The sequence below is a fragment of the Curcuma longa genome, chromosome 5 (genome assembly GCF_044706935.1).
Source record: "Curcuma longa cultivar G26 ecotype Majalengka, Jawa Barat chromosome 5, ITB_CL_G26_1.1, whole genome shotgun sequence".
In the NCBI taxonomy this organism is placed as follows: Eukaryota; Viridiplantae; Streptophyta; class Magnoliopsida; order Zingiberales; family Zingiberaceae; genus Curcuma; species Curcuma longa.
In genome coordinates this window covers 4,895,269-4,919,763 of record NC_133865.1, presented here as the reverse complement: position 1 = coordinate 4,919,763, position 24,495 = coordinate 4,895,269, and the positions used below count along the sequence as shown (strand labels likewise).

General features: G+C 35.8%; 2 protein-coding genes and 1 pseudogene across 2 annotated transcripts; all 3 read left to right on the top strand.

The window, feature by feature from the left end:
• The first annotated feature begins 2,589 nt into the window (after positions 1–2,589).
• On the top strand, positions 2,590–11,817 carry LOC141828873 (protein FREE1-like). Its single transcript, XM_074716260.1, has 10 exons — positions 2,590–3,664; positions 8,054–8,140; positions 8,234–8,365; positions 9,019–9,168; positions 9,543–9,608; positions 9,694–9,804; positions 10,835–10,924; positions 11,201–11,228; positions 11,313–11,386; positions 11,458–11,817. The coding sequence occupies exons 1-10, from the start codon at positions 2,732–2,734 to the stop codon at positions 11,533–11,535; spliced, it is 1,749 nt and encodes a 582-aa protein (XP_074572361.1). The 5' UTR covers positions 2,590–2,731; the 3' UTR covers positions 11,536–11,817.
• Positions 11,818–14,555: 2,738 nt separating this feature from the next.
• LOC141828955 (uncharacterized) lies at positions 14,556–15,439 on the top strand. The gene is made up of 2 exons (XM_074716348.1): positions 14,556–15,303; positions 15,411–15,439. The coding sequence occupies exons 1-2, from the start codon at positions 14,610–14,612 to the stop codon at positions 15,437–15,439; spliced, it is 723 nt and encodes a 240-aa protein (XP_074572449.1). The 5' UTR covers positions 14,556–14,609.
• A 6,689-nt stretch (positions 15,440–22,128) lies between these two features.
• Positions 22,129–23,164, top strand: LOC141829096 (MYB31 transcription factor31-like; annotated as a pseudogene).
• The last annotated feature ends 1,331 nt before the right edge of the window (positions 23,165–24,495 follow it).

Here is a 24,495-nt window from a genome sequence, read left to right as displayed (position 1 = left end):
AAATTAAAAGAAGAAGAATTAATAGATTTTAAAGATAAAAATTTTATTAATATTGATAAAATTATTATTTAAAATATATATGATCAAACATAATGAAAAAATATAAATATAAATTTAATTTAATAGATTTATAGTTGAAAAAGTCTAATTAGAATCAATATCTTTTTTCCAAAGTTCAATTCCAAATGATGAAAATTCTAGACATTTTTATACTATTTATTAGATTAAAAAATTATCAAATGGAGAAAAATATGATAGGAAATGACTAATATATTTAAAAGAATTAGATAAAGTATTTTAATTTTGTTATAAATTATTTAGTCAAAAATTAATTATAATTCAATTAGCAAACGAAAAATATCGAGATTGAAAAAATTTTAGTGCCAAGTTTAAAAGTTATGAAACAAGTAGTGAACGTATTATAAATATGAATATTTGGTTTGATATTGAAATGAGATTGTTTAAAAATGAAACTATTGATCAAAATTTATAAGAAAAGATAAACAAGGAAAAAGAACATTGGAAAGAATGCATTAATAAGAATTATTGCTACAGTTAAAAAATTTACAAAAAATAATTTGACATTTTATAGTACAAATAAAAAGATTTATCAAGATAATATTGAAAATTTTTTATATTTAATTGAAATGATGGTAGAATTTGATCTTATATTGCAAGAACACTTTAAAAATATTCAAAATGGTGAAATTCATAATCATTATCTTAGTCATAATATACGAGTTAATAAATATATTTAAAAATGAAATAAAAAGTATTATAATTAAAAAAATAAAATAAGCAAAATACTTTTCAGTTATACTTGATTGTACTCCAAATTTAAGTCATCAAGAATAAATATCTCTTATATTAAGATATGTAGATATTTCAACAAGTTTAATCAAAATATAAGAATATTTTATAGAATTTTTAAAAGTAGATGATACATGAGGAAAAGATGTTTTTGATACACTTATTAATATAATAAAGAAAATTAAACTTGATGTAAATGACATAAGAGGACAAGAATATGATAATGGAGCTAATATAAAAGGTAAACAATAAGGCGTACAAAAGAGATTGTTAGATATAAATTCTAGAGCTTTTTATACACCATGTGGTTATTATAGTCTTAATTTAGTACTATGTGATATGGTTAATTCTTGTCCTAGTGCTATAACATTTTTTGGTGTGATACAAACATATTTACTCATTATTTTCTTCTTCTACAAAAAGATAGAAAATTTTACAAGATCATGTTTCTAATTTAACTCTTAAACCATTATCACAAACACGTTAGGAAAGTCATCTTGAAAGTGTTAAAGCAATAAAATATCAAGCTCCACAAATAAGAGAAGCTTTATATAAACTTGCAGAAACTAGTGATGATCCTAAAATAAAAAGTGAAGCAAATTCTTTAGCAACATATGAGTTCAAAAATTTTAAATTTTTATTAGGTATGGTTATTTGGTATGATATATTATTCGCAGTTAATACTGTTAGTAAATTTTTACAATATAAAGATATGAACATTGCTATTGCATTAGATCAGTTAAAAGGTCTTGTTTCTTTTTTCAATAATTATAGGGAAAATGGATTCATATCTGCTTTAATTTCTGCAAAAGAGATTGCAAATGAAATGAATATAGAACCAAAATTTCGTGAAAAATATGTAATTAGAAGAAATAAATGATTTGATGAAAATACAAATAATGAGGTGAAACTTTCACCTGAAGAATTTTTTAAAATTAATTATTTTAATTATATTATTGATCATGCTATTTTTTCACTTCAAAGTAGGTTTGAACAATTTAAAATATATGAAGATAATTTTAATTTTTTATATGATGTAGAAAACTTAAAATTACTTGATGATAATTTTTTAAAAATAAAATATTTAAATCTTGAAAAAAATTTAACACATAACATGTTATCTGATATTAATGGTTTAGATTTATTTTTAGAATTAAAAGTTTTAAAAGAAATAATAAATTCAGAATTAAAAACCACAATTGAGGTATTGAACCTTATAAAAAAAATTAAATTCTTTTCTAATGCATGGATAGCTTATAGAATATTATTAACTATACCTGTTAGTGTAGCTTCAGCAGAAAGAAGTTTTTTCAAAATTAAAATTAATAAAGTCTTATTTACGTTCAACAATGTCTCAAGAAAGATTAAATAATCTAGCAATTTTATCAATTGAAAAAAAATTATTAACAAAACTTAAATATAAAAATTTAATTAATAATTTTACATCTCAAAAAGCTAGAAAACTAAATTTTATATAAAAATCTATTTTTAAATTAATAGCTAGAAAACTAAATTTTATATAAAAATATATTTTTAAATTAATATTTTATTTTAAAAAAAATTTTAAATCCGTCGTTGTCGGTCCCAAATCCGAATGAAAAAGGGTGAGAAAAATTTTATATTTAAAAAAAATATATTAAAGGTCTAAAAAAATTTTAGCCTAAGACCTCATGAAACCTTGAGACGACCTTGTGACGATTGGTTGCACCTCAGGAACACTGACCTATATGAAAAGGGCTTTTTGCGTCTTCTCCCCCTTCAGACGAAGCATATCCGGGCGACGCGCATCAACCCGATCGAAAGCTGAATTCCTCTCGGCGAGATCATCGATCGGATTCCTCCGTTTGATTCCCTCTTCGGCCTCCCGGCAACTCCTCCGATCGCCTGCGATCTCCGATCTGAAGAGCACCGCCCGGCCGCGATGCAGCACGGCAGCGATTATGGCTCGTTCTACGCCCCCCAGTACGCGGCGCCGACGTACAACCCTAACCCTACCCCTAATCCCGCCGAATTCCCTCCGTCCAATCCAATCCAACAGGCATACGCCTCGGCGCCACCGTTCTCGACCGATTTTCCAGGCTACGCCGCCGCCCCGGTAGCCTCCTACGCTCCTCCCGCTTCCCAGAATCCGGAGTCCGCTCCGGGTTTGATGCCTTCGGATCCTTCGTATGGACAACCTCACGCCCAGTTCCCGCCCCAATTTTCCTCCTTCCCTTCTTACAATCCCTCGCGCTACCCGGCGGAGGCGCCTCCATCTCCCTATCCTCACCAACTTCCCTCTTCCGTTCCATTTTATCCTTATGACCCCAATCATTCGGCCGCTGGGAGTTATGCGCCGCCTGTTAACCCTGCTTCCATGGTCAGCTCTCCCCCCAACCCAAGTTCCGCCTTTACCTCTTCTTACCCTTCTTATAATGCTCTTTATCAAAGCTCTGCTTCTATGCCTGAGCAAGATTCGCAGTACGAAAATTCTGGTAGATACGCTGCAAGCATGGGCTCTGGGTATGGTCTTGGCCGATCGGGCTTTGGTCAGGATTTCAATGAGCAGAACATATATGTTGGTGCACAAGACAGTGGTCTGGATGATGGTGTGTATCGGTATGATGGTGGGAGGTCTGAGCCTTATGGTGCCCGGGGAACAGCACCCACCAAGTCTCCTACCCTATTTGACGATTATGGTAGGTCGATAAGCTTCCCGTCTGATGGGAAAAAGCAGGGGGGAAGCTTTGGGAAAATAGTAAGGGCAGTGCCAAAGGTGGATACAAATCAGGATGTGAAAAATGGGGTGCAGAAGTTCCGGGTGAAGTTGCTGCCAGAAGGGGGCGGTCAGAGCACCATGGACGTACTTTGCCAGGTTTGCCCTCAACCCTTGGATCACCGTCCTTTCTTATCATTAATTGATTATTCACTGTCAAATTGGAATCTTGAAGCTTCAGGGTGGCTTCATTAACTGATTATACGAGCTATTTTTTTTTTATCATCATGTGTGCTACTAGTTCTATATAATGTGTCGTTCCCGATTTGCTACCTTTGTGGTTCATTTATCCAAGCAGGCAATCAACTCTTTGCTTATGGTGTCATCCTCAGCATCATGTGTAATAAATACAATTAAGATCATGAAAACTTTTTTTGGCATTGCTTTATGCTAGTTGTGCTGGCCTAACACAACTCCTGACCTTTATATTTTGATTACTGTAAGTGTAAACAAAATAACCTCAATGCTGAGAAGTAGGGAATAATTAAAAGATGGGTGTACTTCAAATCTCTACAAGAAGCTTAGATGTCGCAGATAGATCATTCTAGAATGAAATAACGGTGAAGATATAATTAATAGGCTAAAGAGTGATGGGTTGAAATTGAGAAAAGCTTATGGTTCTATGTTTTTAAGTTAAAAAAATTATGAAATTGTTGTATGCCTAACCATATTCTATGGTTCAAAATGTTGGCTGTTAGAAAATAATGAATATGAAATTTAGTTTACAATTAAGAATTTTGACATGGATGTGTAATGTCACAAGAAAAGGTTAAATATAATAATAATATCTGACAGCAAATAGGTGTAGTTTTAACTGATTATAAAATGAGAGAAAATATGGTAAGATGGTATGTCTGTATTGAAAGTCAACTAGTAGGTCTTTAGTTGAGCAAGTTGTAAGCATAGTTAAAAAGGATTTAAAATATCTGGAAGATAAAGAGGTTGAATAAGAAAAAGAAGAAAAAGGGAAGAAGAGTTATTTGTGGCTAATCGCTAATTTATAGTTATATCAATTTTTGGAAAAAAATCTTTGTTTGCCTCCTTTACAAGTTCACTAGTTGTTAGAGGCCTAAAGTTTCATGTTTCTTATGCTGAGATATCGGCAATGTTTTGATGTTGATGTCTCCGCAGAATGGTTCTTTATTGTGTGAAGCTAGAATTAAATTCAAAACCATGTATGAATTCCTTATAAATTTCATTATCATGAGCTAAGTTTCATTAATAATATATTATAGCTATCAATATTGGACAATTGTGATACACGAACTGTTATTTACTTTCATCTTTCTTCACCTCCATCACCTCTGTTATGTATTTTATTTCCTTGTAATCATCTTTCTTCACAATTAAAATAGCATAACATTCATCACCATGAAAATAAGATGTCTCAACTATTTAAGTCGACTATATGGATCTTATCTCTTCATTGAGCTTTATACAAGGTAAAGACCTAGTCATATAAGAAATATGACCGAGATCCATACATATATATTTAGACATTTTTAGCATTGGCTTCCACGGCCTAATGAAGATTTTTGATTTTTTCTCACAACAAAATAACATTGTCTAAAAATTAAAACGATACAAATCCACATATTAAGCTAGATTATAAAATTCTTTATATGCATAATAGAGTGTTTGTCCTTATAATAATAGCATAAATGTATACTAAATTTAACCTTGATTTATTATATTGCTTTAATATTTGGGGAGTCCATTATGTTCTATAGAAAGTTATATCACTAGGAACCTAGTTCTATAGGAAATATTTTGCATTTTCATTTCATGCTAGTCAGCATGAGTGAAACATTTTGTTTGCCTGCCAATTGACACGTGTAACATACCCGAGACAACAAAACATCTCACAGAGCTTCCATGACAACACCGATATAGTAGGAGGCTTCCTTTGAGGTCGACAGAGCTTTTGCGATGTGGTGAAAGGTTGGCAAAGCTTCCTTGCGATGTTTTTGGTAGATCAAGATGAGGTGTTTTGGTAGACCATAATTGACATGAGTCCCCTTAGGTCAGTGAAACGTCCACAACGTGGAGTGAGATCGATAAAACTTTCATGAGGTGTTTCAGGTTTTGATTGAGGCAAAATTTTTCAGCAAACCATGATCAACATGAATGCTTTGTGCCTTCCGTGATGTGGCGCAAAGTCAGCGAAGCTTTCGTGCCATGTTTTATGCTTAATTAAGGCAAGGTACTTTAGCATATCACAATCATGCAAGTTGGTGAAGCTTCCACTCTTTCTCCCTTTTCTTCCTCTTCTACCATTTGGCACATCCACTAGCACCAACACCTAGCATGCATGGCATGTTTTATTCTGGTTAGGGATCGAAATGCTAGTTAAGAACGAGCTCAAAATGTGATTTCAAAGTTTGAGAAACACAATTAAAATCCATGAACATATGTTTAAACAATCTGCCAAGTTCTAATGCAAACTTCAACTTTTATGCACACTTGAATGGTACTCCCCCCAAATACTAAACCAACATAAAAAATTAAAGCTTGATTCAGTAGAAATCTTGCTTCTATAGTCATAATTGATGGCTATCTGATTTTATTATTCAAAGAGGATAAACTTTTCTTTATCTATATAATTTATGCATAATTTAAAGTTCTACCATGATATTTGCTAAATTAAATTTTGAAAGGGCAAATCTGTAAATTCATAAATATATGTGGATTTTCATTTTTATTTTAGGAGTTTAAATGGAGAATAATTTGGCATTTTGTAAAGTGGTTTGGACTACTTAGAGGTGTTTTTTCAGGCTTGGGAAAGTGAAGACATGGGACTTCACCTTCTAAAAACCTAGTTGCTTATTTGGTGATTAGCAAATGTACACAAACTGCAGTTGTATCAACACTAGATATTGTCGATAGACCAAAACAAATGGCCAATGTCAAATATGGAAAGAAGATCAAATCTTAAGGTCCAATATCTGATCTTATTTTGATATGGATACAAGATTTGGTTAGGCCTAATGCCCATGGCAAGGAAGTAGAAATCTGGGATCAACCCTTTTTTAAAAAAGAAAATGCCACTTTCTCGAGCTAGCAATAATCTTAGTCAGGTTGCAGTAGTTTGGTTACCTAGGTGGCATTCTAGTGGTTTGTGTCAGGAATAGACACACTTCTTTATGTTCCGTTTTGTGCACTAGCATTTATGAGCTGATGGTTACTAGTGATATATTTTTGCATAGAGGTCAATAGGATGAGCTTACCACAAATAGTTAGGGAAACATGGCTAACTTGATGATGATGGAGGACATGAGTGTTAGCTATTTTGTTGTGGTAGTCTGGTCACCTAGGTGGAATGCTGCTAATGGTTCATGTCAGGAATGGACACTTATTTATGCTCCTTTTATTGCACTAACATTTATGAGCTGACGGTTACAAGTGATAGGATGATAAAATTTGTGTAGCTTACCGCAAATAATTGGGGAAAACATGGCTAACGTGATGATGATGAAGATGAATGACATGAATGTTATTTATTTTTGTGTGTTTATTTCGAAGGGGAAAAGGAAATTGAGAAAGTAGAGGGAAGAAAATTAAGGAGAAAAGGACTTTTTTAGAAAGAAAATTGGAGGAATGTGACTATCCCCTTAAACATGGTAACTACTAAACATTAAAGTTTTGGTGTTTCTCACTTTCATCCCCCATCCCTCATTTCTAATGCTCACGGCTCTTGTCCTCTCGAATGACTTTTTTTTACCCTGGCTATCATCTTGTCTCCCTTCCTTAACTCTGAACTTTCTCACTCAAAGTTGAAGTCCTCAATATTTTTTTAGTAGAGATTTTTATATTGGAAAATCCCTTATTCCTTGATGATTTGGATCAATAAAAGGATATTTATAACAAACTAATATATATATATATATATAGATATAGATATATAAGATGGTCAGTAATTAGCAATCAACGACCTTTTGTAATCGATATGCAGACTTGTTATATCTTTTAGGTGAATTTGGAATGTGCAATGCTTGTCTTGTGTATTATATTTTTCAAGATGGTCTGTATTTAATTATTTTTTATCATTTATGTTTTGGATAATACACGAAGGGGAGCCTTAATTATTTTTTATCTTGCCAAAGGCAAGGTATGTTTCCTTTCCCCGGATCCTGCATGGCGGGATTCGTGCACACACCTTTGAGAGATTTAATTATCCAATTAATTTTTTTGTGCCTTTCCTTAGGCACTTTATTTCTTTACTCCATTCTAAAAGTTAAAAAATCAATTGACTTTCTTTTCTGTTTTCCATGCTCCCAAGTAAGCTGGAAGTAAATATTAATTCTTCAAGATTTATTTCTCTTCCCTTCTTCCTATTTCTTTCTTTCCAATTTCCTTACAATTAACCATGCTGCTAATATTTGCAACAAAATTTTGGTTTCTGTAGATTACTCTAAAGTTTTTGTAATAAAATGACTGTGTAGTTTATCATTTTTTTACCTTGATTTTCTTTCATGCTTTCTTTTCCAGATTGGATTGGATGGAATTCGTATGCTTGACCCAAGTACCAACAGAACTTTGAGGATCTACCCGCTGGAGACAGTGAGCAGATGTGAAGTAAAATTCTTAACTGTTCATTCATACAAGTTCAGTGTCACGTCTGATTATTATTTTTTCATAATTATGGTATTTTCATTTGTGTTGATTTAGGTGTTGGATTCAACTACATTTGTCTTTTGGTCCAAGAGCTCAGTTGACATTGATCCCAGGCGAATTAGGTTGCAGTCAAATAGTTACACCACAAGTACTATACTTGACACAGTAACAGCAGCTACAGTGCAGGTTGGCTCTAAGACGACGGTTTTACCTTGATTTTGATGTTCGATATTTTAGAAAGGGTAAAATTCTCTGTTGTCATATATTGTACAGGATATCTTGAACCGAGTTTGCCTCCCTTAAACCCTTCAAAATAGCTGGGACACAAGACATGTCTGCTATATATGATATTTTTCTTATTCTACACTAGGATTTAGGTTACTTTTTGTTAGAATAATCTCATTACTTTTTTTATCAATCTTGTCATATGCCAAGGGTTTCTACAAAATGTATTTATCTTTCATAGGAGAAATAGTATTTGATCAGCATGAGCTGATAGCTTTATTATTCATAGCATCCGTTGTGGAGCTTGCATAAAGTTCCATGGCAGATAAAAATCCATGCAGCTGACCTCAAATACTTGAGATTAACTTGAACTGATATTTTGTTTTGTTCTTGCAGTACACATTTAGTCACAATCAAGATACACTAATATGAGTTAAAGATTCTTAATTTCGTAATTTTTGCACAAAATGTGAATTGAATTCATAAATCCTCATCACACAAATTTCTCATATTTAATTCTTCCTAATTGCCTTATCTTTTTTTTTTTCTCTCTCTCTCTCCATTCGTGCATATGTTTCTATGATGTAAAAGTAGCTAACTAAAACCCAATGTAGTTCAAGGAGATGGGTGGAAGTGACAGCCTAATAAGGGGCAAGTCAACTGCTGATGCTGACAAGGTATCTGATCAACCAGCTGAAAGAAAAAAAGGATTGGTGGATTGGATGAACTTGATAAAGCCTGCTAATGAAGAGAAAGATCACTGGGTAAACTCAGATGCTCTTCTTTGTAACCTAAGTTTTTTACCCCTCAAATGGCAATATAAAACCCATCAAGGGTATGCTGCTTCTATATTACCATGTTAATCTCATTTGAATATCCTCTGAGCTGCATGGTGAGCTGATATATCCATTTGCTATGACTGTGTCTTTCATTAGTCTGTTTCTTCTTGTCTTATGAACATCAATCGCTCAAATAGTCATCTTGTTTGCAACATATGTATTAAATCCATACAGTTGGATGGTAGCTGGACACTGCAACCTTTTAAATTACTGTCGTACTCTTGATCCTGATCTGCTATTAGCGTTCATATAGTTATGATCATCTGTAACTAAACTTTTGCATGTTGCTATCAATTCAGGTTCCAGATGAAGCTGTTGCCAAGTGTACATCATGTGGATCAGACTTTGGAGCCTTCAACCGGAGGGTGATAATTTTATCTGATTTATCTCAATTTCATTGGATCATACAATTTTGCATGAGTATTGTAACCAACCTTCCTTTATTCTCAGCACCATTGCAGGAACTGTGGTGATATTTTCTGTGATAAGTGCACTAAGGGTAGAATCACATTAACTGCAGATGAAAATGCTCAACAAGTCCGAGTTTGTGATAGATGCATGGTATGCTAACTTTGTCCTCCTAGTTTCATCCCAGGAATTTAGGAAAATATAATTATCTAATTTTATATCACTATTGCTTATGTCCTTTATGTGTCTTGTAGTTTCTTTGATCTTATTTTAATTTAAAAGTACTCTCTCTCTCTCTCTAGATAGAGAGTACCAGGCCACTTTGGCAAACTTTTGACAGAACTCACACTTCACAAAATTGTCTGTCTTAGAATGCAAAGTAGGCTAAAAATATCTGTAACAGATTGTAGAAGTTTGCTGGCTTTCAGAATGTGGCTCGGACTTGATTAACTTGGCTAGAGGAGCAAGTGAGGTAAAATGAATTTGAGTAAGCTAAGTTAGGAGTGGGGTTTTATTTGTCCAAAATTCCTGCAGTTCGGGCAAGGGGGAGTTGGCTTGGGTAGCTGGTTAGTGCTCGAGCATAGTGAATAAATGGGAGGTTTCTTGTGGTTCGAAGTGAAGGTGAGGTTGTGTCTTTGGTGAGAGATGGATGTTTGGATTGAATGGCTATGCTGGGAGGTTCCAAGGTGCAGAAATGTGAGAAGACTGGTCCAAGGCTGATCCAGATTGGGTCTGAGGTGAGGATTCCACAATTGCCTAGAGTTTTTTTCCCTTTTCCCAGTTAATTGGATATCTCCCCTTTCATAGACCTCATAGTAAGTCCCCCGCCAATGATAATACACGGCCTAGAGGATCTAGCAAAGCAAGGTTGTTTCCTGTTACAACTCTGTTCTGCTGCCAATGTAACTGGATTCCTATCTGCTTCTGGATTTCTAAGCTCGGTTCCTTTTGGTGGGTAACTGTTCCAACTTGATAAATCCTGCATTGTACATGTGTCGCACATCCAACAATTTGCAAAGTTAGTGGGTGATCTTACCCACATAACATACAACAGATTTTACTGTATGATTATGTAGTTGTAATGTTTAATCAGTTTTTCACTTAAGCATTCATTACTAAAGCATTAACTTAGAACCTGTGGTTTTCGTCTATGGTATTTGGCTCTTTTCTGTAATTTGTGTAGGCAGAAGTTACCCGAAGGTTAACCAATGCAAAAGAAGTTGCCAGCAAACCTGTTGGACAGAGCCATGAAGATCTTGCACGGAAACTTCAGGTGCAGCTTCTTTTGTTGCTATTGTCCTTAAGCATGATTATGAATAGATAATGTAGGTTTAATTATGATTAACCTACTAGAGACAGATGTGTTGTAATTGCAGCTCACGGCATCAGTATCATATTTCTAGACATAAATGCTTTGAACCATGCTAGATAAAATTAATGTGTATATGCCTGGATAAAATGAGCACACTATTTGCTGTCTTAGTAATAATCAACTTTTAATAGAAACTTACTTTGACATTTTTTATGTTTTGAATGTACTTCTCAACAGGAGGAAATGGACAAAAACCGCAAATCAGGTACACTTTTGTTTCCTGGTATGAGACATTGCCCCATGAAACATGATCCAGTCTAATTTCATGTTCTGGTTAATCTTCATTTAGGCACAAAGACCAGCGACAGCGGTGGGAAGCGAATGAAAGAAGTAGCATGCCCCATCTGCACAGTCCACCTTCAGGTCTGAGTACATTTGAACCTTCTATTGAGGTGGCACTAGGACTGATTGTTTTGTATCTAACTTGATTTCAGGTGCAAGTTCCTGCTTCAGGTTCCGAGACGATCGAATGCGGTGTTTGCCAACACCCCTTCCTAGTTAGCGCTCACTGATCGTCTACTCCACATTGCTTGCTGTTGCATGTGGTGTTCTGCTACCATTCTGCATCCTCCCTGGTCGTAATATGAATGCTGTAAATGAACTCAAAACCCAACTATTTTGTCGAAATCAGTAAATTTTAGATAACTTTAGAAGCTTCTGTTTCTGTCGTAACGATGGTTTGTCTGAGGAGAACTATAAATTGGTGAATGTGACGAAATAGGATTCTTTTCTGTCGCTTCAACGCGTGTGTATGGTGGTGTACTAGACTACATTATGAAATTTGCCTCCTGTTCTATTTATGCCAAACTGGTACGACCCTAATGAGACGTTTTTTGTTTTTTGTTTTGTAATGGAAAGGTGTATGAGATCATATAGTTTTAAAAGTAACAAGTCTATCCTCACGTGCGCTACATAGATAATATAGAAATAAATTGTAAAAAATAAATTTATTAAAAATTAAAGCAAATTAAATTTTAAAAATTTAAAATTAATTGAAGAGGAATTCGAATTTAACATATTTAGAATTTTAAAACACTTTTATCTTTTAAACATTAAAAACAATTTTAAATCTTTTGATGCGTATACATGATTATTGTTATTTTTAAAAAACCAATTTTAGAATTCATTTATATGTAATAAAAAAATAAAACATAGTAATTTATAAAATTTTCTAATCTTAGATTATTGAGAATATGTTAAAAAATAATATAAATTTGATTTATTAGATAAATATTTAATTAAAATTAAAATAAAACAAATAATTTAAAAGATGGGCTTTTATATGAATAATTATGCATTATGGACTGTTAAATATGTATAAATCCAAGTAAAAATGATCTAAACCTTTAATGTGTAGAGATTAGAGAGTAATTTTTATTTATATAATGGACTAAAATAAAAATATCAAATGTAAAACAGTCATAGCCTCGAAATTAAGCGGTGAGGTCCCTCTATTTTTTGAATTTCATCATCAGAAATAGATATCCAGATGTGCTTATAATACTTTTAGTTTATTGGTGAATTCTTAGTGATTTAGCATGAAATTTTCTCAATGAAGTTCTTCCCCTACATATATAATATATTTTAGATGGCCGTCTAGTTCTATCGAGTTATCTAATGAATATAATGTTTAATTTGAGTTAGAGCATCGTCAGCGGCTTTCCTCCGTGCTGAGTGGCTTTCTGAGATGAAGGTACAGATGTTGTCTCTCTTGACTGTCACGATATATCTTTATGTCCTCTGGCTTCCCTCCGTGCTCCTCGAAGATCACCAGAAGGTTGTCCTTGGGCTTCAAGATGGACCGTGGCACATGGTGTCTGCAGTGTTAAGTCACTCTGAGAAGCAGGATCTTAATCTTTCGTTGCAGAAGAGGATGGAGGTCAAGTCGAAGGCGACTGGGTCATTTCCAGAGGGAGCATTGAAGTGTCTCTGGAAACAGAGAAGAAGTTACGGATATTAGAATTTTGGGATCATAATTGTAATTATAAATGTCATGTCATCAATTAAATAAGTCAAAAATTAATGTGGTCAAAATTATGATTAAAGAATTTGACTTAAGGGCTTAATTGTCATGAATATAATAGTGTGGATACCACATGTGTAATTTCTAATTTGTTGAGGGGTCAAATTAGAAATAAGCAAATTTGGATAATTATAAAAGGGGTTATGGTCCCAGTTTGCAGAACGACGCTTCAGTTTTGTTCCCCATCGACAAAACTCTCTGGATTCTTAAGAAAATCTGTAAATTGAAGATCATTGCTCAAGATCGACTGCAAACCATGAGTTCTGGTATGCTTCCGCAATTCTGATTATTATGCTTGTGATTTCTTGAGAATTGAGTAGAGTTTAGGGTTTTGTGTTGAGATTTCCCTATCGATTTTTCTTACAATGGTATCAGAGCCAGGTTATTCCAAATTCTCAAGAAATTATTCTATTTTGGTTGTTCATACGCCTACTGTTCTGTTCTGTTTTTCATCCGCTTGTTCATCGTCGGACATGGAGAAATTTGATTTTGGAATTTGGCCGTCGAAATATGGAATAAATCGACCAAATCCAGGTCGATTTTTTACGGCATAAGTGACCCACGACAAGCGATCATGATGAGGCAAGTGATCATCAAAATCGTTGTCGGAAATCACTGTCGCTGCCAAAAACTGCCTTCAATTTGGTGTTGAAAAAAAAAACACAATGAATAAGTTGTTTTTATAAAGTTACATCGGCGGTGAAGCAGTTGCATTGGTTTTGGCAACGATGAGTAGTTGCGTCAGTTTTGGCAACGATTTTGGGTTTTAATTAAAAAAAAAAACAACCGTTAGATCACTTGCAAAAAGGAAAGAAATCAATGCATTTGGAAATTCCAAATCCTACACTATATGTGGGCCACATGTGGACCATCCTATCATGGGCCCATTTAAACTTTACAATCCAATTTAATTATTTGGATAAAATAATTATAATTAAATAATAATAATAATAAAATTATTATTTTATAATATTGATTTAAAATTTTAATTGGATTGTATGAGTTTTATTAATATCTATTATTTCAAATTAAATTAAATTTAAATTATATGTCACCAAAGTGACCTCTGATATTTGAATTTAATTTTATTTGACATATTGAGATATTATTAAGGTATTAAATAAAGTGTAAATGTATATATTTATGTAAGTATTAGTCGGCCCAAAGGAAGATTTATATTTACAAAATTATACATTTACTTGTGATAATAAACACGTAACATTTATAAGGTTTTTATTTTTCATGAATTTAATAAATCGATCCAAAGATAGGTTTATTATTTGTCATGCATTATTGTTAGTGTTTGATTATTACAACAAGAGTACCACTTGCAAATAATATTACTGTCCAAAGACTTGATATTATTGTTGCACTAGGTATCTTTTGATGGGATTTGCCATTTATATTAATTTATTCGACATGAGCATGTTATTTATGTTATATTCTTATGTTCTTTTTACAGCAAATGTTGCTACTATTTCTGCTAACTTAAGTTCAGTGTCGATCCTTAATGGAACAAATTTTAAGGATTGGAAAGAGAACATCCTTATTGTTCTTGGCTGCATGGATTTAGATCTTGCGATTAGGACAGAGCAACCTACTACTCCTACAGATTCTAGTACCTCTGAACAGAGGGTTAATTATGAGAAGTGGGATCGCTCTAACCGCATGAGTCTTATGATCATCAAGCGCGGCATACCTGAGGCTTTTAGAGGTGCGGTGTCTGATAGTGTCACCAAAGCTAAGGAATATCTCGATGAGATTGAGAAGCGCTTTGCCAAAAGTGATAAAGCGGAAACAAGCACAATTCTGAAAAGCTTGATTTCCATGAAGTATAAAGGCAAGGGAAATGTTCGGGAATATATCATGGAAATGTCCCACCTTGCATCAAGGTTGAAGGCACTTAACCTTGAATTGTCGGACGACATGCTTGTGCATTTAGTGCTTATTTCTCTTCCAAATCAGTTCAGTCAGTTCCAAATCAGTTATAACTGTCAAAAGGAGAAATGGACTCTTAATGAGCTCATTTCATACTGTGTTCAAGAGGAAGAGAGGTTGAAGCAAGATAAGGCTGAAAGTGCCCATTTGGCAAGCACCACTAAAGATAAGGGCAAGAAAAGATGGAATGAGGCTACTAAAGGTCCTTATGTGAAGAAACAAAAGCAGGATAATGACAAGAAAGGTTGTTTCTTCTGTAACAAGCCTGATCATGTCAAGAAAGAATGTCCTAAGTACCACGCATGGCGTGCGAAAAAGGGTACGTTTTTAAATTTGGTCTGTTCTGAAGTCAATTTAGCTTCAGTACCTAGAAACACTTGGTGGTTAGACTCCGGTGCTACTACTAACATAAGTGTTTCTATGCAGGGTTGCCTGAGCTACCGAAAGCCAAATGATGCTGAAAGATGCATTTATGTAGGTGATGGCAAGTCGGTAGAAGTGGAAGCAATAGGGCATTTTAGATTGTTGTTAAGCACTGGTTATTATTTAGATTTAATAGATACTTTTGTTGTGCCGTCATTTAGACGGAATTTGGTTTCTGTTTCTAATTTGGACAAATTAGGTTATTGTTGTTCGTTTGGAAACAATCAGTTCAGTTTATCTATTAATTCTAATATTGTTGGAACCGGTTCACTTATACTTTATGACAATCTATATATGCTTGATATAAATGCTTCTTATATTGAGATTCTTAATGCTGAATCACGTGGTACTAAGCGTAAATTTAATGCTGAAAACTCAGGTGCATTATGGCACAGACGTTTAGGACACATCTCTAGAAATAGAGTTGAACGTCTTGTATCGGATGACATTTTACATTCGATTGATTTTACAGACCTAAACATTTGTGTTGAATGCATTAAGGGCAAACAGACCAAAAGAAAGAAAGAGGGTGCATATAGAGCTACAGAAGTATTGGAATTGATACATACAGATGTTTGTGGACCATTTCCAACACCTTCTTGGAATGGTCAACAATATTTTGTATCATTCATTGATGATTATTCTAGATATGCATACTTATTTCTTATTTATGAAAAGGCTCAAACATTGGATGTTTTCAAATCATTTAAGGTTGAAGTTGAAAATCAACTCAACAAAAGAATTAAGAAAGTCAGATCTGATCGTGGTGGCGAATACTACGGTAGATATGACGGTTCAGGTGAACAACGTCCAGGACCTTTTGCTAAATACCTAGAGGAGTGTGGAATCGTCCCACAGTACACCATGCCAGGCTCACCAAGCATGAATGGTGTAGCTGAACGACGAAATCGGACTCTTAAGGATATGGTAAGGAGTATGATTAGTCATTCAACCTTACCAGAGTCACTCTGGGGAGAAGCATTAAAGACTGCAGCTTACATTCTAAATCGAGTACCCACTAAAGCAACTACTAAAACACCTTTTGAGCTTTGGACAAGGCGAAAGCCAAGTCTAAAACATTTTCATATTTGGGGATGTCCAGCTGAGGCTAGACCGTATAGGCCTCATGAAAAGAAACTGGACTCCAGAACAGTAAGTAGTTACTTTATTGGATATTCTGAGCGATCACGGGGCTATAAGTTTTATGATCCCAAGGTAAAGACAATCTTTGAGACGGGAACTGCAACGTTCTTTGAGGATATTGAGTTTGGGGGGAAGAATAAAGTAGCAGACATTGTCTTTGAGGAGGAATGTATTCCCACTACTCTTCAAGAGGAAATGGTATATCTTCCTATGATTGCTTCTGATAATAATCAGGATTTTATTCCTGATAATAATCAGGATGCAATACAAGAACAACAAGACATTGTTAATCAACCCTCAGAAGAACAAACTCTACAGCCTCAAGAACTAGTGCAGACACAAGTGCCTTTACGTAGGTCCACTAGAGAAAAAAGGAGTGCTATTCCAGATGATTATATAATACTACTCCAAGAACATGAGGAAAATAATGGTATGACGAAGGATGATCCAATCAACTTTCGTCAAGCCATGCAAGATTCAAATTTTCAAAAGTGGATCGAGGCAATGAATGAGGAGTATAAGTCAATGCAAGACAACAAAGTTTGGGAACTTGTCTTATTACCAGAAGGTGTGAAACCCATTGGTTGTAAATGGATTTTTAAAACCAAACGGGATTCAAATGGTAATGTAGAAAGGTATAAAGCACGTCTTGTAGCTAAAGGTTATACTCAAAAATATGGGATTGACTTTAAAGAGACCTTTTCTCCAGTTTCAACGAAGGACTCTTTTAGGACGATCATGGCACTTGTCGCACACTTTGATATGGAACTCCATCAGATGGATGTCAAGACAGCTTTTCTCAATGGAGACATTGAGGAAACAATCTATATGGTGCAACCAGAACACTTTGTCTCAGGAGATCCAAAGAGTATGGTTTGCAAACTTAAGAAATCCATCTATGGATTAAAGCAGGCTTCTCGTCAATGGTATCATAAATTTCATCAAATTATCATCTCATTTGGTTTTGAGGTGAATGTGGTAGATGATTGTGTATATCATAAGTTCAGTGGGAGTAAACATATCTTTCTGGTTCTATATGTTGATGATATTTTACTTGCCACAAATGATATAGCTATGTTAAATGATACTAAGAGATTTCTTTCTAAAAATTTTGAAATGAAAGATCTTGGTAATGCATCTTTTGTATTAGGAATCCAAATACACCGAGATCGTTCTCGAGGTATTCTTGGATTATCGCAAAAGAGCTATATCAATAAGGTGCTTGAAAGATTTGGCATGAAAGATTGTAAACCAGGTAACACCCCGGTCGCTAAAGGAGACAAGTTTAGTCTTAAACAGTGCCCTAAAGGAAGCCTCGAGACTCAAGAAATGCAAAAGATTCCCTATGCTTCGGCAGTAGGAAGTCTTATGTATGCTCAAGTTTGTACGCGTCCGGATATTGCGTACATTGTTGGAGTGTTGGGCAGATATTTGAGCAACCCAGGAATGGATCATTGGAAAGCAGCAAAGAGGGTAATGAGATATTTAAAAAGAACTAGTGAATACATGCTCACATATAAGAGGTCAGATACTCTTGAGATCATGGGATATTCTGACTCTGATTTTGCGGGATGCCAAGATAGCATGAGATCCACTTCAGGCTATGTTTTTCTATTGGCTGGCGGAGCTATCTCTTGGAGAAGTGCTAAACAAGCACTGACAGCTTCTTCCACCATGGCAGCAGAATTTATAGCATGTTATGAGGCATCAAATCATGGAATATGGCTGAAAAATTTTATCTCTGGGCTGCGTATTTTGGGAATGGTTGAGAGACCATTGAAGTTATTTTGTGATAATAGATCAGCTGTATTATATTCCAACAACAATAGGAGCTCGACAAAATCGAAGCACATCGATATCAAGTTCCTTGTTGTGAAAGAAAGAGTACAAAGTGGACAGATTTCGATAGAACACATAGGCACAAACTCCATGATAGCAGATCCTTTTACAAAGGGTTTACCACCCAATGTCTTCTATGAGCATACCACTCATATGGGTGTTATTCAATTTGGTGAAATCTAGATCTAGTGGGAGTTTGTACTATATATGTTTTCTATATATGTTTGGTTATATACCAAGATTTTTCTGATCAGATATAAAGTTTAATGTTTACTTCATTACACTTTGTACAACTTAAGTTAATATTTTGATCTCACTTTGGTTAAGGAGGACCAGTTGAAAATTGACATGAATAGATCACCTTGCATGTAATTTTCATGCCACACATTCATGATTGATCTATGTCATTTGATTATATTGATGTACGTGACCACTGATGGTTTAGTTGTGATAGATACAACAAAGACTACATTGATCCTATGTCTATATAATTAATGGACGAGATTGTTAAGGAAGCCCTATGACTATGATGACAAAATTTTGAGCTCACTAAAGTTAACACATTTATAAATTTACATATATGATCCAGTGGGAGATTATTAGAATTTTGGGATCATAATTGTAATTATAAATGTCATGTCATCAATTAAATAAGTCAAAAATTAATGTGGTCAAAATTATGATTAAAGAATTTGACTTAAGGGCTTAATTGTCATGAATATAATAGTGTGGATACCACATGTGTAATTTCTAATTTATTGAGGGGTCAAATTAGAAATAAGCAAATTTGGATAATTATAAAAGGGGTTATGGTCCCAGTTTACAGAACGACGCTTCAGTTTTGTTCCCATCGACAAAACTCTCTGGATTCTTAGGAAAATCTGCAAATTGAAGATCTTGACTCGAGATCGATTGCAAACCATGAATTCTGGTATGCTTCCGCAATTCTGATTATTATGCTTGTGATTTCTTGAGAATTGAGTAGAGTTTAGGGTTTTGTGTTGAGATTTCCCTATCGATTTTTCTTACATTTCATCCTTGAACTTTTGCATGATTTGGCTTGCGCCAGCTTGATGAATTTGACTACGTCGTATCTTCCCTCAAAATTGAAGTGTGTGACACAGTAAGATCTCAATCATTGTCTAGATCTCAACAATGTGATTGCACTTTTGTTAGGTTGAAAAGGAAGCAAAGGCTTACCTTGCCATAGACAGACTCATGGATGTTCCAGAAGACGTAAGTTTTGATGGCATTCAATCCCCCTTCCTCGGCCTACTTGAGGATGTCCGGTCACATCTGATAGCAAGAAGAAAACAAAGAAGTTTTTTTTTCCGTTAATCAAGCAATTCAATACGAGAAAGAATTAATGGAAAGGCAGCAACTATTAATGACATCTCTATTCACTGAATGTCACATGTGTGATGGAAGACATTTAGGAAATCAGATTTGACAGAAGCATAACCGCTTCACCACCCACACGATGTCACGTGTTTCAGAATATTCACTGTCGTTGTCCGTTTCAACGATGACCGAGCTGAGAGAATCGAATGGCTGAGTTGAAGGAGTCGGATAGCAAAACTGAGAAAATCGAGTAGGCCAAACTAAGGGACAAGTCGAGTGACCAAATTGAAAGAGGAGTCAAGTGGGCGAGCTGAAGGAGGAGTCGAATGATTGAGCTGAGAAGTCAAGTGACCAAGTTGAGAAAGTCAAATGATCTGAGCTGAGAAAGTCGGGTGGTCAGACTGAAATAGTCAGGTGGCTACTTTAACCTCTATATATGCTTTGATTTTGATATACCTATGCTTAACTATTAACTTGACCTCTGATGTAGCCTTGCCACGCGTAGATTTTCTTATCCACCACATCATTGACAAAGTAAATAAGAACAATTTCATGCATTCCTTCAACTCTAGCTTCTACTCCATTCTTTCATTCTTTATCTTATCTCTTAAACGAAACACACTCTTAAGGAGGCGCTTGGTAGGCGGGTTTAGGAGAGAGGAATGGGAATGAAATCTATTTCATTCCCATTCTTAATGCTTGGTAGACGGGAATGGAAATCAAAATAAGGATTTGATATCCCTGATTTCATAACCTACCCCTCCCCTGGTTATCAAACTCATTCCCATCTGCGCAACTTTTTCCCCCTTCGCTTTGCTTCTTTCTCATCCGCGGAAGCCCCTTCGTCACCTGCTCCACCACTACCGCCGCCACCGCGATCTCCATCTCCTCCGTCAACGCCTTCATCGACGTCTCCGCCAACGCCTCCTTCACCAAGCACACTCTCCTCCTCAACAGCGGCCAGACCTTCCTCTGCTACTCCTCGCGCAGCAGGGCAACTCACTGCTCTTCGCCCCGGGCTTTGTCGGCGTCGTGCGCCTCGCAGCTCTCCCTGATCCCGCCTATGAGCCAGTCCTCGATCGGTTCAACGCTTGCTATCCGATCTCCGACGAAGCCTTCTTCACCCAACCCTTCTCTGTGGAGTACATGTGGGAGAAAAAGGGATGGGGTGACCTGCTTCTCCTCGCCCATCCCCTCCACCTCCGCCTCCTCTCCTCCCACGACTGCCGCGTCACCGTGCTCGACGACTTCAAGTACAACAGCATCGACGGCGAACTCGTTGGACTGATTCTCATTCCCATTCCAGTATCTATACCAAGCACCAAAAATTCGGTAATCATTCCCATTGTCATTAACCCCTCAATGGAAATAATACCCATTCCCATTACCGAATGTATACCAAGCGCCCCCTAGTGATATTTGTTTAAATCATTGTTAAGTATAAACTCTTATTCAGCTCCCTGTTCACGCTTGCACCTCAGAAAAAGCACATGCAAAATTAGTCTTTTAATTTTTACAAAAAAACAAAGGTGGAAGGGTGAACCAAACTCCACAGTACTTCAACCGCAACCATATCATTCATTCCCAGCTTGCTTTACCCACCGCATTCGTCTTCTAGCTTCATATACTGCCATGGACATGGAGTTTGCATCTGGTGCATGTGGATTCCATCGAGCTAGTTCCTTAGCTTTCCAGACATGTAGACAGCTAGCTCTACCTAATCCCAACGACGCAAGCTAAAACATATCCTCGAAGCCTAAAGTGAGTTAACTAGCCCCATGCCAGTTAACATGCAGCAGTGACTGATTGCCTTCCTGGGATATATATACCAAAGCATTTGTCGTGAAAAAGTCTTCGCATGATGTTGCAGTCTGTGGAAGATGAGAACGGCGACGACTTTTCTCACTGCACAAGAACGTTCGTCACATGCAACCGGCAAAATGAATGCGTCATGTATTGAAAAGCTACAGTGTAGTCGTCGAGGCCTTTGGTCTTATCAACGTGCGTATGCTTGACAAGTGCACATAGATGCCCGAGGAAAAATGGCGATGCTGCACATGGAATCAGGTGGAGATGACCAACTCCCACTCACGGTTAGCTTGTTCCTGTCAGACCATGCACCACACACTACACTCCACACGTCAAGCACATTTACTGTTCATACAAATTGACAGGAAGATCCCAATTGGCAAAGCATTAATTACAGTTCCATCGATGTACTGTGTAGTGTGTCCTGGCTTTGCAGTTTGCACCTACCCACCTCGGTGGGCGGTCATGGCGGCCAATCATGAGGTTGAACTTGGAACGAGTAAGAACAAGATGGTGATGTCGACCTACCTCTTGTTGTAGGGGTACGCCTGCCTTCCTCTCACCCTCCTCCTACTTTTTCCCCACCGATATTCGATCTCTTCTTCTTTATAACACATACCAAAGCTGATCTCTGAGTGGATAGATTGTGTGTGAGAGAGAGGGAGAAGTGAGACGATAGCCCAATTCATATATAATCTGATGGGGAGGTCGCCGTGCTGCGAGAAAGCGCACACGAACAAGGGGGCATGGACGAAGGAGGAGGACGATCGGCTAGTGGCCTACATCCGCGCCCACGGTGAGGGGTGCTGGCGGTCGCTGCCCGAGGCCGCCGGCCTTCTCCGCTGCGGCAAGAGCTGCCGGCTCCGCTGGATCAACTACCTCCGGCCCGACCTCAAGCGCGGCAACTTCAGTGGCGACGAGGACGAGCTGATCATCAAGCTCCACAGCCTCCTCGGCAACAAGTGTGTATATATATTCACAAACTGAACGTAGTGTTCAAAATCGCAAAGGATCACTCCAAATTATGCATAATTTTTTTAAAAGTGCAGATGGTCTCTTATAGCTGCGAGATTGCCAGGAAGAACCGACAACGAGATCAAGAACTACTGGAACAGTCATATCAGAAGAAAGCTACTGAACAGGGGAGTCAATCCGGTGACTCACCGGCCCTTCACCGACGCCAATCCTTCTTCTTCTTCCAACTCGGCACCGATCTCCATCGAAAGGACAACTCCTCCTTTCATGATTGAACTTGTTGGCAAGGAAGACAAGAACAGCAGCAGCAGCGACGAGGAGCCCTCGTCGGCATGGCGTCTAGCCAAGCTCCCGGATCTCAATCTTGAGCTCTCCATTGGGCCTCCCTTGCCGCAGCAATTACAAGCTAATCCAATGCTGGTCAATTCCAGAGCAGAAGAATTCGAGCACAGAGGATTCCTTGGCTTCAGAACTTAGAACTCAATCCTTTAAATTAATGCTAACTACTGTACTTTTCTGCTCAATCCTTTAAATTAATTCATGAAGGTATGTAGGTAAGGGGGGAGAGGAGGAGAATCCACAGGTGGATGGTAGCTAATTAAGCGATCTTAATGTGAAGAAATGTGATTATAGAGTGTTTTGATATTCAATCTGTTGTTTCTCTCCTTCCTGCCACACTGGTATCCTTGTTGGCGAAGCTACTGAAATCACAGTATCAGTCCTTCCATTGTTCAACAGAAGTGCCATCGCCAAGAGAGCAGAAAATACCATGAACGAATTAAGAAATCCTCACTGTGTCTCTCTATCGCTTGTGAATGAATGTAGAAGAAAAGTTCTTTCCCTGGATATTTTTCATTATTTCAGTACTAGAAAATAAAGATTTGATCTAGTTTTTTTTAATGTTTATACTTATAAACTCATGACCATCTATAAGATTGTTAATATTGCTACCTTGTGTTTGTGCACTATATTTTAAACATTTTTTAAAAATTTACATAAATTTTCATTTGAAATTAACCTAAAAGGACATCATTTTCAGTTTCTATTTGGAAGATCAATTTTTATGATACTCTTCTTTTCTAAAACACTCTTGTCCAAGACAGTCGAGTATAAAAAAATAAATATGTATTTTATTTTATTTTTGATAATTTATGTATTTAATTTTTATAATTTAATTAATTCTGAAATGGTCGATTTGATTTCATGAAATTACTAGGATAAATTCGAAAACACATGAACTAATTTATATTTAATAATAATGTCCTAGATTTTTATTCTATTGAAGAAAAATACTTTGCCGTAGTTGGGATTAGAAATAAAATATGTTTCTTAGAGTTATTAGAATGTATGATGTGATTTTTAAGAATTGTATAATATATTTGACATTCAATTAAGACTTTGACAAAAATGATTGAGTGTCAAAAGAAAATTATACTTAAATAAGTTAACGGATGACTTTTCTAAATCTAATTATTGAGTCAAATGTTAAATTTCTACGTTTCATAAATACTTGTCAGTGTTCAATTATATTTTAATATAAATCTTAGTCAAAATTTAGTTTTCTATTATTTTTCTATGCTTGAAATATGATGTTAAAGGTATATTTAATATTTTTATTATTTGTTAGTCTCATTTGTAGGCCACTGCTAAGAATTTAGCACATTATTTAGCTTTGGTTAAATCTTAATTTGAGTGAAAAAATATTATAAAATTATATCATTGTCGTAAATAATTATAATTAAGATACATTATATATTGCTTTAGTACTCAACCAAAGTTTAGTTAAAACTAATTAATTAGTTTCCTACAATAGAAGTTGAGTGTAAATTAAAATGGCACTATTTTTTTTTTTAAAAAAAAAATCAAAATGGCACACATATTTTGAAACCCTTGTAGTAACTTTGACAAAAGTTATTCAAACATGGAACAGAATGGTTGGAGCAATTTTAATTTAAGTAATTTTGGTCAAGCACTTCACTTT

Coding starts and splice junctions, on each gene's coding strand:
- LOC141828873 (XM_074716260.1), top strand. CDS start 2,732: ATGCAGCACGGCAGCGATTATGGCTCGTTCTACGCCCCCCAGTACGCG. Junction 9,609..9,693: donor TTGGAGCCTTCAACCGGAGG/GTGATAATTTTA, acceptor CTTTATTCTCAG/CACCATTGCAGGAACTGTGG. Junction 11,229..11,312: donor GGACAAAAACCGCAAATCAG/GTACACTTTTGT, acceptor ATCTTCATTTAG/GCACAAAGACCAGCGACAGC.
- LOC141828955 (XM_074716348.1), top strand. CDS start 14,610: ATGGATTTAGATCTTGCGATTAGGACAGAGCAACCTACTACTCCTACA. Junction 15,304..15,410: donor CGCATGGCGTGCGAAAAAGG/GTACGTTTTTAA, acceptor GTTTCTATGCAG/GGTTGCCTGAGCTACCGAAA.